Source organism: Erpetoichthys calabaricus, chromosome 10 (genome assembly GCF_900747795.2).
Source record: "Erpetoichthys calabaricus chromosome 10, fErpCal1.3, whole genome shotgun sequence".
NCBI lineage: Eukaryota > Metazoa > Chordata > Cladistia > Polypteriformes > Polypteridae > Erpetoichthys > Erpetoichthys calabaricus.
Window position 1 is genome coordinate 156125615 of NC_041403.2, and position 12213 is coordinate 156137827.

A 12213-nucleotide genomic window follows, 5' to 3' on the forward strand; every position below is an offset into this window, starting at 1 on the left:
TCTCTTTCAGAAAGGAACTCAGGAACTTTTGAAATACTTGAGAAGCAGAGTGCAAGGTGAAATATTTTTCTTATTTGAATTTTTGTATGTTTGTTTCTGGTGAATAAAAACTTGTTTTGTGTTTTTTTTATGTAGTAAATAATGAGGATAAGGAAACAAATTCTTCTGAGTCAGCTATGACTCTACCAAGCCAAGGAAAGATCAACATACATGCTATAAAAACGCTGAAGACTTTGGAGTACAGGTATTGTTCATTTTTATGTACTTAGAGGTTTTTAGTTGGTTCTGGTTATATCAGTGTAACAGGCAAACTCTTGAAGTGTATGTAATATTTCTTATAGCCAAATTTCACTTTTTGCGGGTGTCAAGAAAGCCATTGGTACTTAGTTGTAAATCATGATTATCGTCTCTCATGGAGGTAACACTTTTTGCTGGTGACATTGTGATATTATGTTATGACATTGTGATATTAGCGATAGTAGGGAGCAGGTTGAGGAGGCCCCGGAGAGGTGGAGATATGCTCTAGAAAGGAGAGGAATGAAGGTCAGTAGGAACAAGACAGAATACATGTGTGTAAATGAGAGGGAGGTCAGTGGAATGGTGAGGATGTAAGGAGTAGAGTTGGTAAAGGTGGATGAGTTTAAATACTTGGGATCAACAGTACAGAGTAATGGGGATTGTGGAAGAGAAGAGAAAAAGAGAGTACAGGCAGGGTGGAATGGATGGAGAAGAGTGTCAGGAGTGATGTCTACAGGATGGTAGTGAGACCAGCTATGTTACATGGGTTGGAGACGGTGGCACTGACCAGAAAGCCGGAGACAGAGCTGGAGGTGGCATAGTTAAAGATGTTAAGATTTGCATTGGGTGTGACGAGGATGGATAGGATTAGAAATGAGTACATTTAGACGGTCAGCTCAAGTTGGATGGTTGGGAGACAAAGTCAGAGATTGCGTTGGCTTGGACAAGTGCATAGGAGAGATGCTGGGTATATTGAGAGAAGGATGCTAAGGATAGAGCTGCCAGGCAAGAGAAAGAGAAGAAGGCCTAAGAGAAGGTTTATGGATGTGGTGAGAAAGGACATGCAGGTGATGGGTGTAACAAAACAAGATGCAGAGGACAGAAAGATATGGAAGAAGATGATCCACTTTCGGGAACAGCTGAAAGAAGAAGAAGATGGAAGTAAGTGGAGAACAAAGTCACACTGGACCATATCTTGTTAATAGGGTGGTTGTGTCCTTTCTCAGGGAAGCCTCTGAAACCCAGGTGATGTGAGGAGGACAATTTAATGGAAAAGTTCTCTTTACTATTCCCTGATTGATTCCTACAAACGCTAAAGCAAGTCAGTATTATATTGGTTATGTAGGCCTTTTTGAGGCAAGTAATCAATATGGATTAAACCATCAGCTTTGTTAAAAAATCTATACTTGTGCTCTTTCCTGCTTTTGTTTGGATCTTGAAATTTCTTTGATGTTGGATAATTCCTATACTCATATTGTTTCCACTGTTTCTATTTAAGGTAATAGTGAATATATCCAAGTATATGCCTATTTATAAAACCAAATTCATTAAATCAAGACATCCCTTGAAACAGGAAATAGTGTATGTGGGATGCCCAGAATTCTGACTTCAAATACGGTGATGCTTTAACTTGTTATGATTTTTTTTTTTTTTTTATGAGGAGCTGATTAAGCTAACTCGTTAATTAATACATAGTCCCTGCTATCTGATGCACTGTCACTTTTTGATTCTCCATTATTATTCACTCTATGGTGACATTTTCTTCTGTTATTAATGTTGGAGGATGGCCAGACTTGGGTCATCCTTGAAAAATGTTAAATTGTGGCAGATTTCTGCCATGTTCATTATGGCATATTAGTGAAACTAATCTTAGTATATCACTAGGCAAGAGTCAATCTCTGAAGGCTTTTCAGTTTTCAGCATGTTAATGTAATTCTGAAATGAAAAAAACATACTAATAACCACAAATTCACCTATAGAAAGTGGCAATCACAGAATATTCTCCTTCATTTTCCACCTCAGTTTTTTATCACTCTGTATGCTCCTGTCTTTTGTCTTCAAATATGTCATGGAAATTATCAGAGCACCTTGTAATAAAATTGTTTTTCCTTGCTTGTTAGGTAAATGTATATTTTCTGCACTTTCCTTTGATATGCCTTAAGCCAGAAAAGGAAAGAATGCTTTTGCAATTTAGTAATCTTTACTACATAAGTATTCCTTTTAGTAACATTACATTGGGAATTTGAGGAGTACACTGTCCTGACCCTTAGAGTGAAATTTTTTATATTAATATAAAATAATCACTAACAGTTTTCTTTGAAAAAAAAAAATCACTTAAATAAAAAGAAAAAACTTCATATAAATACATTATTTTTGTCAAATTTTATCTTAAATTATTCTTACTAAATTTGAGTTTATAAACATGATTCTTGAGTTTTATAAAGTCTTTACACATGTTCAGTTTTTCAATCTATCCATTAAATAGTTGCTCATATCTGGAGTCCATTCTGGCACCATGAAGTGCAATGCAGAACACAAGGTCAGAGTTCACCACTGGTTCAAAGGGCACATCCACATGCCCCATTTTTCTTCTTAAAAAATGGAGCTGCCATGTTTTAAACAAATTAAATGTAATATTGGTTTTAAATTTGCTATTGTTTTTTTTTATTTTAAATTTTTTTTTTATAAATACATTTACTCATGCAAACTGATATAGTTTAAATCTTTCGTTTTGAAATTGCAACACAAACATGTTTTTTGCTATTCAGATTAAATCTTTTGCTAACTTGCTATGTAATTATGTACAGTGTTTCTCTTCATTAAATACTAATTGGTTAGAACATTTTTTCCTAAAATCAATTAGTGTTTTCTTATTGATATCTGACATCTTTCTTTTTTTTGCCGGTTTTCTTAGTGAGAAACAAGAGGCAGTTATTTCTGATGACATTTTTGATGCAGCTGGTGAAAACCCGATAGCCACCGTAAACTTCAGTAAAAATCAACTTACACAGATCCCTTCAAGGTATTTAATTTTCAACAATTCTAAATAAGAGATAGCGTTTTTTGCCTTTTAATGAAGTGAGAAAATTGTATACCTTGGATTCTTCCAGAAATTCCAGAAATGATGGCTGTGGGTGTTTCATATTGATGTTAAGACTAGAAAAAATCTTCAACTTTTGAAACTCAAAAGGACATGACCAATGTTTCTGGCCTGCCTTTCTTAACAACATGGTTTCATGTATTCAAATACTGCTTGTTTAATTTTCTGAATGCTTCTTCACCAACAGGTATTGTATCACCTTGTGGTCTATCCCCATCCCTAATAAGAGTCTGTTAAAATGCAGTACAATGTATAGAAATGTCCAAACTGAACAAAACCCATGTCTACAAATAAATGAAATGTAACGTTCAAACCTAAGACAAGCTGTTAATTCAGTTCAAGCATCATATTTAGTGAATTGAGAGAGTTTGATAGAATGAGCCAAGATGAAGTTTTTGCCTTGAAAGTTGGTATTACCAGTTACCAAATCTAAGGTACCACTATGATTTTCACAGAGGTGTCTGCTGGATATCGTATGTCACTTTTCAGAAGAAAGTCACTTTAAAAGTGTGTGTGTATGTGTGTGTGTTTTTAATTTCTTTAAAAAATATATAAATGATCAGATTTAGGTTTCTATTAGTAGATACACTTTATAAAATCTAGCCTGTTGGGAAAACAGATTTTCTTGGAATAAGAATATGAATGACATTTTATTTATATACCCTACTCCTTAATGGTAACTAATGTTTTATACATTATTCTTTTTGCATTCAAGCTAATTTTTGTTTGTTTGTTTTAAACAGGATTGTGGAATTCAAAGCTACTTTATCAGACATCAGCCTTGCTTTCAATAAGCTATCCTGTGTCTCCTTAGAATTTTGCATGCTACAGCAGTTGCTTCACGTAGATTTCAGGTATGGTCCTGAGGTGTACTCTGTGTCAAATCATTTTTTTAAAATGAAAGTCATGTTGCTAGTATAAGTTATTCCATATTTTGTAGTCCAATATAAGTATCTTTTGTTCCTAGGAATAATTTTTTGTCATCTCTCCCTGATGAATTAGAAGCACTGATGAGGCTCCGGAGCATAATCCTGTCCTTCAACAGGTTAGTGAGTTAAAAGCAGTTGATTAACACCTTGTAGTAAAAACGAGTGCGTTGTTGGTTCAAGAAAATTTATTTAGGGAGGCATTCTTTCATTAAATTGATTATTATGGTTAAACCTGTTTTCCTGTATAAGTGTATTGTCATGGTTTATTATTAAAATATCTGAATATTAATAACTGAAGCAGTTAACATAAAAAAAATCGTCAGTGGAGCAGCAGCACTAATGTGTAATTTTAATGTGTGATTTAGCTCTGGGTTGTAAATTTAGAACTGTGGGAATCAAAGTATTTTGAAAAACGTAATATTCAAAGTAATGTCTTAGAAGTATTGTATGTAATAACATCCAGCTGAAAGCCCTTCTCGCCTCTTTTTTGCATCATTGTTCATAAGAAAACAAATTTAATTTGAAAGTATTGTATGGATGTTAAGAAGTCAGGTTCTGTTGTCCAATCCTAAGTAATTTATAAAGCAATCTGTGGTTTTATGAGTGTAAGTGAAAAACCTATGTTTGAGGTCAATGCTCTGTAAGAGGTAAAAATTGAATTTCCTTTTTCAGTTATTTGTATATTGGAAGTGTGTGTGTTTTTTGTTTTATTTTGTTTTTTTGTTTTTTTAATGGAGACAACATGTGGTAAATGTTAATCAAGTCACATAGCCAGCCTCAGAATCGCTGGTTGATCCAGTTCATCGAAGGTAAAGCTCATTCTTGTTGACCTCCATTTGTAACCTCCACTTAATGTCTCAAACAAACTTTACCTGTCCATTATGGTACTAGGGTGTTGTACCATGTTAGCCATTATGAATGTAGTGAAAAGTCAAGCAAAATGACACCTTTCATTTTCTAACTTAAAAGATTACAATATACAAGCTTTCGAGGCAACTCTTGCCTGAAGAAGGGGCCTGAGTTGCCTCCAAAGCTTGCATATTGTAATCTTTTTAGATAGCCAATAAAAGGTGTCATTTTGCTGGACTTTTCACCTTGTCCATTATAGGCATCAGAATATCACCTACCACTTGTTGTATTACTCTGTTAACGAGTGCTATTTAGGAAGAGCTCCCTGGCCGTCCAGGTACCACTGGAGAATTCTCTTCTACAGTCAGTTGTTTTAGATGGGCTTTCCATTCACTAGTAAGGGTTTCTGAATTAGAGCTTACCCATTGATAACTTTTACTGATCATGTCGTAGTTCAAATGACTCGTGCATATGATAGAACAAAGTGTGCTGAGTTGTTTAGAAGTCAGAGTAACATAGCATTTTGTCCAATTACAATTCTTAAATCCTTGAGTAAAATCTGTACTGAATGTTTGTTAACTTGGTTTGATTTGCTGCTTAGTGAGCACTTGAGATGCTAATGACGTTTTCTTTTTTACTCTTGATTATTTGATAGCTGCTGTTGATTAGTAATCAATGAAATGTCACTTTCAGCCAACTGTGTCATCCATATAGCTTATGATTACAAATGCAGCTTTGTGCTGTGGTGCAGATGTTTGACTGATGTAATTTTACTTAAAGTTATCATTCAATTCCAGCTGTAAAATGCTTGCAAAATAGGACTTGAGTTAAAGATGTGATAGCTCATATTGACCAGAGTTGTGGTGTGTATGCATTTCTACCATGGCCTGATTGTTGCATATAATTATATATGTTGCTCTGGTAAGCACATTAGTAGTTTTTAAGGAGATGCTTTTGAAGGTAGCTGTTGCAACCAGGGCTGTGGAGTCGGTAGATAAATCCTTCGACTCCGACTCCTTAGTTTCCGGTACTTCTAACTCTGACTCCCCGACTCCTCTGTATTTAATATGCTAATGTATTTTCCATGTTGATTGAAGGAAGGCAACATACATGTCATTTAACCACAGAACTAATGGACACACATCAGGCTATAGCACACACCAATACCATTACACTTTTTACACTCAAATGAACTTGTTAAACACATTATATCTCTCTATTATAAAAAAAAATATCTTGTCAGGGAGACCAGGGAGATGAGACGTGATCTCCTCAGAAGACACTTTGACATCCCGCAGTGAGACAGAAGAACAGCTGCTGTACAGGCTTTTAAATGATAGACGCGCGGCAAGCAGAACACGCACCTCAGCAGCAGGAGAACAAAGCCAGCAGCTGATCCGTCCACATCTCCTTAGTGTGCTTTCAGCTCCCCCCCCCCCACTTCACAACGTGAGTGGGAGAGACACGAAATGGCAGGAGCGTAGTGCACCTCTGGGGCGGTGGAGCGAAGCTAACAACAACATTTATTTCTATAGCACATTTTCATACAAATAATGTAGCTCAAACTGCTTTACATGATGAAGAAAGAGGAAAAAAGACAATGTAAGAATTAAAATAAGAGAACACTAACACAGAATAAAAGTAAGGTCCGATGGCCAGGGAGGAGAGAAAAAACAAAATCTGCAGGGGTTCCAGGCCATGAAATCGCCCATCCCCCTCTAAGCATTCTACTTAATATAAATGATCAGTCCTCATTGTATTCAGAGTTTTCATGGAAGGACTTGATGATAACGGTCACATGGACTTCTGGCCTTTAATCCATCAATGTGGGGACATCATGGTGCTTTGATTAGGTGGTGGTGGCGCAGGTTGTCACCGCAGAAAACCGGAAAAAGAACAGAAGAGAAAGTAGGGGTTAGTATGGACTGGAACGAGACCTGATCATCTTGGAGAGACACTTTGACGACACGCGAGATTAGACATTACAACCTTAGGAAGCAAAACCTGTGAGACGGTGACTTTTGCAAGTCACGCCCTACTTACAAACAATTTAAAACAAGTTCGTGGACATCTAACTTAGCAGTTGTTGGAATGCTTTTGGCAGGCACACTTCATATGCTCCCAGCTCTTAAAACAACAGCAAGCGAGAAACAGAACATGCAGCAAGCCAGCAGATGATCTGAGTGCATGTCCTTAGTGTGTGTTCAGCCCACCCCCCTTTTACAACGCGAGAGGCAGAGACGCGAAGTGACAAAAGGACAGCTGCTGTACAGGCTTTTAAATATTCGACGCACAGCGTGACAAGCAGAGCACGCAGCTCACCAGCAGCAAAAGTTCAAAATGTTTTTTTCAAAATAGCAGATCCGACAGCATCTCCTTAGTGTGCGTTCAGCCCCCTCCCCCACAACACAAGAAGCGTTATACATCCTGCAAGAAAGAGATTTAACCACACCCGAAACAGGAAAAAAAGGACAAATATTGTTTTTACAAAAGTTTTAAAGTAAAAGTGAAAATAATGATATGTAACAATTCCCATGAAAATAAAAATCTCTTTAAATTGTTTATCCAGTAAACCAAACCCGGGGGTGGGCGAGTGAAGCGAGCAGAGGGCGGAACCCCATAGTCTGAAATAAAATTAAAACACTTTTTGTAATGTACCATAATCCAGATTACAATTTGTGAATGTCAGGTTGTATAATAGCTCAGCTGAACTATGCATTCTTACATCAGTGACTATTGCTTGTGAAATGGGATATTTTGAACATTTTTTTTTTCATTACAATTTAAATTTATTAGGAGTCGGAGTCGGTACATTTTTCCCGACTCCAGGTACCCAAAATTGTCTCCGACTCCACAGCCCTGGTTTCAACTTTATTTATTTGTTTTTTAATATTTTGATTTTAATCTTTAAAAATAGCCATTTAATCTGATATGCTTTACATTAAATTGTATTTAGCATTAGACATGCTTCCTTTGAAGCAATTTGGGCAAACCCAAATCTTGGATTAGTACTATTTATGTACTTTCATATACGCTTTTTAGTTTTTAGGCTTACATGTTAAAGAATACGGAGATGCATGTTTCTAGGCTAGAACTGTAGCAAACATTAAGGGTAAATTTCACATAAACATAAGGAAGTTTTTCATTACACATAGAATCATAGACACTTGGAATAAGCTACCAAGTAGTTTGTTAGACAGTAAGACTTTAGGGAGTTTCTAAACTCGATTTAATGTTTTTTTTTAGAAGAGTTAAGTAGATAGAACTGGTGAGCTTTGTTGGGCTGAATCTCTCATCCAGATTGTTCAAATGTATTGTATGTGGTCGTGTTAAAATCACTTAGAGTGTGTGTGTGTGTGTATATGTATGTATGTATGTATGTATGTATGTATATATATATATATATATATATATATATATATATATATATATATATATATATATAAAATATAAATGACTTATAATGTATCCAAAATTTATAATCCTAACATTGTTTCAGCTTTCTTTTTTTGTCAAGATGATCGTTCTCTAGTGTCAGAAATGCACTTCAAATTCACAGTATATTGTTGTAGAATTACTCTGCAATGAATATAATCATGCAATGAATATAAAAAAGTTGTAACAATAGGAGGCTTTTAAAAGCTTAGTTTGTTTTAAAAGCATATTTTCATACTGTAAATGCATTTCTCATGTTGTTACTCTGTGTTTCCAGGTTTAAACACTTTCCCGATGTCCTATACTGCATTCCATCACTGGAGACCATTTTAATTAGTAATAACCAGATTGGAGCCATTGACCCTCTTAAACTGAAACAACTTCATAAACTGTCAACCTTGGACTTGCAAAATAATGACATAATGCTTGTCCCTCCAGAGCTTGGAAATTGTACTAGTCTAAGGTATGTACTAAACATATTTTCATTTTATTCCTTCTCGCTCTTTTCATAATACTAATTCAGTAAAGCTTTTTGCAACCTGACTTTAACAGGAACAAAGTGTTACATGTCACATGGGAGTGTCTGAAAGTCCAAAGGCTTACCATTAGCTGCATTGGCGGAGTGGTGGCTCTGAGACTAGGGATCTGCACTGGCAATTGGAAGGTTGCCGGTTCGAATCCCGTAAAATGCCAACATGGACTCTGCTCTGTTGGGCCCTTGAGCAGGGCCCTTAACCTGCAATTGCTTAGCGCTTTGAGTAGTGAATGCAAAGAATTATTATTATTATTATTAGCAAAGTTAACTGCACCAGTCAGACACCCAAAGGGGCAGCTACAGTGTGGGTACTCTGAAGCAGACTTTGTCAATTAAAAAAAAAAAAACTCTCTTTTTACTCTACTTGTTATCACCTTTGCCAATGGGCAAAGCCCACAGTTATTTATAAGTATATTGGAATTCCTAACATTATATTTGTTTTGCAGTTTTAAATATTATTCCTGTAAAAGTGATGTTACCTTTGGGTTTTTTTTTGTTTGTTTGGTTTTTTTTAACAATCTCTTTTTCTGTTGTAAAAATTTGAGTTTTGGATGGAGTTTTCTAAATCTTAAATACTTTAATGTTGCAGTCACACAGAATCAGCAAAATTGCACACTCATTTTTTTCCCCTTCCAAAGATCTATTAAAGAAAAAGTAATATACATTCCAAACATACAGTATGTATTTATACTGTACATTCAGAGCCTATTGTTTTTGTAATAACCTGTACAGTTTTATATCTCTGTGTTGCAGAAATAAAGTTGTTAGAAGTGCTGCATAGATTTAAAAATTGGGTATTTGGATATGACTGGATCAGCTTATGGTTTTTTTGTGTAAAATGTGGAATAACTGCTTTATCACATTGAAATTTTGTATTTCCCTACCTTGAAAAAATATTTGAAATGTATGTATAATATAAAGAAAAACTTTATATTAAGTATCGAGTACCAGACCTGCTTTTTTTGTATCCAAGTATTTTTGTCTTTATTTGTGCTATATCTCTGTATATAGTGGCATGCAAGAGTTTGGGCATCCCACTTAAAATTTCTGTTACTGTGAACAGCTAAGCAATTAATATGTGACCTGATTTACAAAAGGCATAAAGTTAAAGATGATCCATTTCTTTAATATTTTAGTTTCTTTAGCATTGAGTTTATTCTTCTGTCTACCGGTAAAATGTTCCTTGTGCTACTGGCTGTAATACAAGCCCAAAGCAAGATCAATCCACCCCCCTGCTTAACAGTTAGAGGGTTTGGGGGGTAAAAAAGAAAAAAAAATTAACTTCAGTCCGAAATGCAGGCTTGTTCAGATGTTCATTTGCACACTTCTGATGCAGAATTTTGTGATGAGGACGCAGGAAAGGTTTTCTTCTGATGATTGTTCCATATACGTAGGTGTCATTGCACAGTAGAGCAGTGTATCACTGCTCCAGTGTCTGCTAAATCATCCTGATTGTCGTTTCAGGTAAACAGTGATTTTTTGATTTGCCTTTCTAGCAATCCTATGAGCAGTTCTCTCAAGTTTTCTTGGTCTTCCAGACCTCAACTTGACCTCCACTGTTAACTGACATTTCTTAAATGTGTTAGAAATTTAGGAAACGGCTACCTGGATAAACTTGGAAGGCTTTCTTCTCATAGCCTTCTCACTCTTTGTGGGCATAAGACATTTTTCATATTGCTAGGCAGTTGCTGATTTTAGGGACAAGATTTGAGTAGTCGAGGTATTTATACAGCTTTGGAATTTGCATAACCTGAACTTTTTCGAATGATGATTGTGAACAAGCTGTAGCCCTGTGAGCTAATTAAATGTCTGAGAACTTAACTCTCAAACTTTGGCGTGGTGCTCCTTTCCTTATTTTTTTTTTATACTACAGTTACACAAAACAAAAATAATACACTAATCTTGCTTAAAATGCGGAAAAGAATGTTTCATCTACCTTTCTGCTTTTTGGAGATCAGTTTGTCTACTACTCACATAACTATTCACCGTAAAAATTTGACTAGAGGTGCCCACACACTTGCATGCAACTATATCTGCTTAAAGTGTTAACTCTGTTTTTGCGTAATATTGCTTTATGTCAGTGTTTTTGTTTTTTGTTTTTTTTTTGTTTTGTCTTATACAGTCTCTTGATTGATCAGGCTGAAGATCATGTAACTTTTGATCAACATGATCATAATGAATGTAGTGTACATTTTTACATAATTTATTGTTTTTTAAATAGCCACAATAATAAGAATACATTTTATTTATATACCACCTTTCTCATCCTCAAGGTGTTTTAGTGACTTTTTCACCCCCTCTTCTTGCTGAAGGTTTTTCTGTATTTTTACTTTTCTTTAGAGCTCTAAGTCTAGATGGCAATCCTTTTCGGAATCCAAGAGCAGCCATTCTTTCTAAAGGAACTGATGCCTTGCTAGAATACCTACGAAGTCGCATTCCCACTTAATGGTGTTTTCTTCAGTGAGGAAAATGTCACTTTGTACACCTGATCTGTATACTGCTTTAACATTCCTTATCATTTAACTGACTTTTGCATCTGGCACTAAAGCAAATTTATATTAGAATTATTTTTGAATAATGTGACTTTCTGTGTGTGTATAGCTCTTCCTGTTCAATTTTTATTAATATTGATTGAATACTGTTGTGTTATATTATATTCATTTGTTTAACTTTCAATATGTAATTTTTACTTCAAATTTGGTGGTGATAATGAATCACTCAACAATATAAAAACAGATGACTAAATGGCTTTATTAGTTATTAGTTTGTTTTTTTTTTGTGTGTGTGTGTGTTTTTGCATGTTTCATTTGTTCAGTCTTTGAATACTTGTACATGCCAAGTCAGATTTTTGTGGTGAAACTACTAAATATGTTAATTGATGAAGGCTGGTAAGACACGTTACTAACAAGACCGTCTTCTCTCGGTCATGAATGGTAGTGTATGCTCAGTCAGGCAATATAGTAGATAAGGCATCAAACCTAAAACGGCAAGGCTCTTTACGTTCAATTTTATGTACAGTCCTGCTGTACTCTACTGAAAACATTGTAAAAATGTTAATCGCACAGTATAAATGGGAAGAATAAGCAGGGGATCCAATAAAACAAAAGCAATAAGTATAAATTAAGAAAAATTTGAACAAAACATAATTTTTAAGATTTTTTGAGTGAATAACAATACACAGATCAGCGACAACATTCAAACCACTGCCAGGTGAAGTGACTAACATGGATTATCTCGTTGGCACCTCTCAAAGGGTAGAATGTATTAGGCAGCAAGTGAACCATCCACACAAATTTTTGAAAATCTTGATGCTGGCTATGAGAGAAAGGTGTCCGAACACACAGTGC

General features: G+C 35.3%; 1 protein-coding gene across 1 annotated transcript in view; it reads left to right on the forward strand.

Moving 5' to 3' along the window:
* The window catches only part of lrrc40 (leucine rich repeat containing 40), a 41809-nt gene extending 30195 nt beyond the window's left edge, over positions 1-11614 (forward strand). Inside the window, exons 9-15 of the mRNA XM_028812165.2 lie at positions 11-56; positions 136-244; positions 2933-3040; positions 3862-3972; positions 4086-4163; positions 8609-8794; positions 11207-11614. Of these exons, the coding sequence (XP_028667998.2) occupies positions 11-56; positions 136-244; positions 2933-3040; positions 3862-3972; positions 4086-4163; positions 8609-8794; positions 11207-11312 (744 nt within the window). The 3' untranslated portion in view covers positions 11313-11614. The remainder of the gene's footprint in view (positions 1-10; positions 57-135; positions 245-2932; positions 3041-3861; positions 3973-4085; positions 4164-8608; positions 8795-11206) is intronic.
* Positions 11615-12213: the final 599 nt, after the last annotated feature.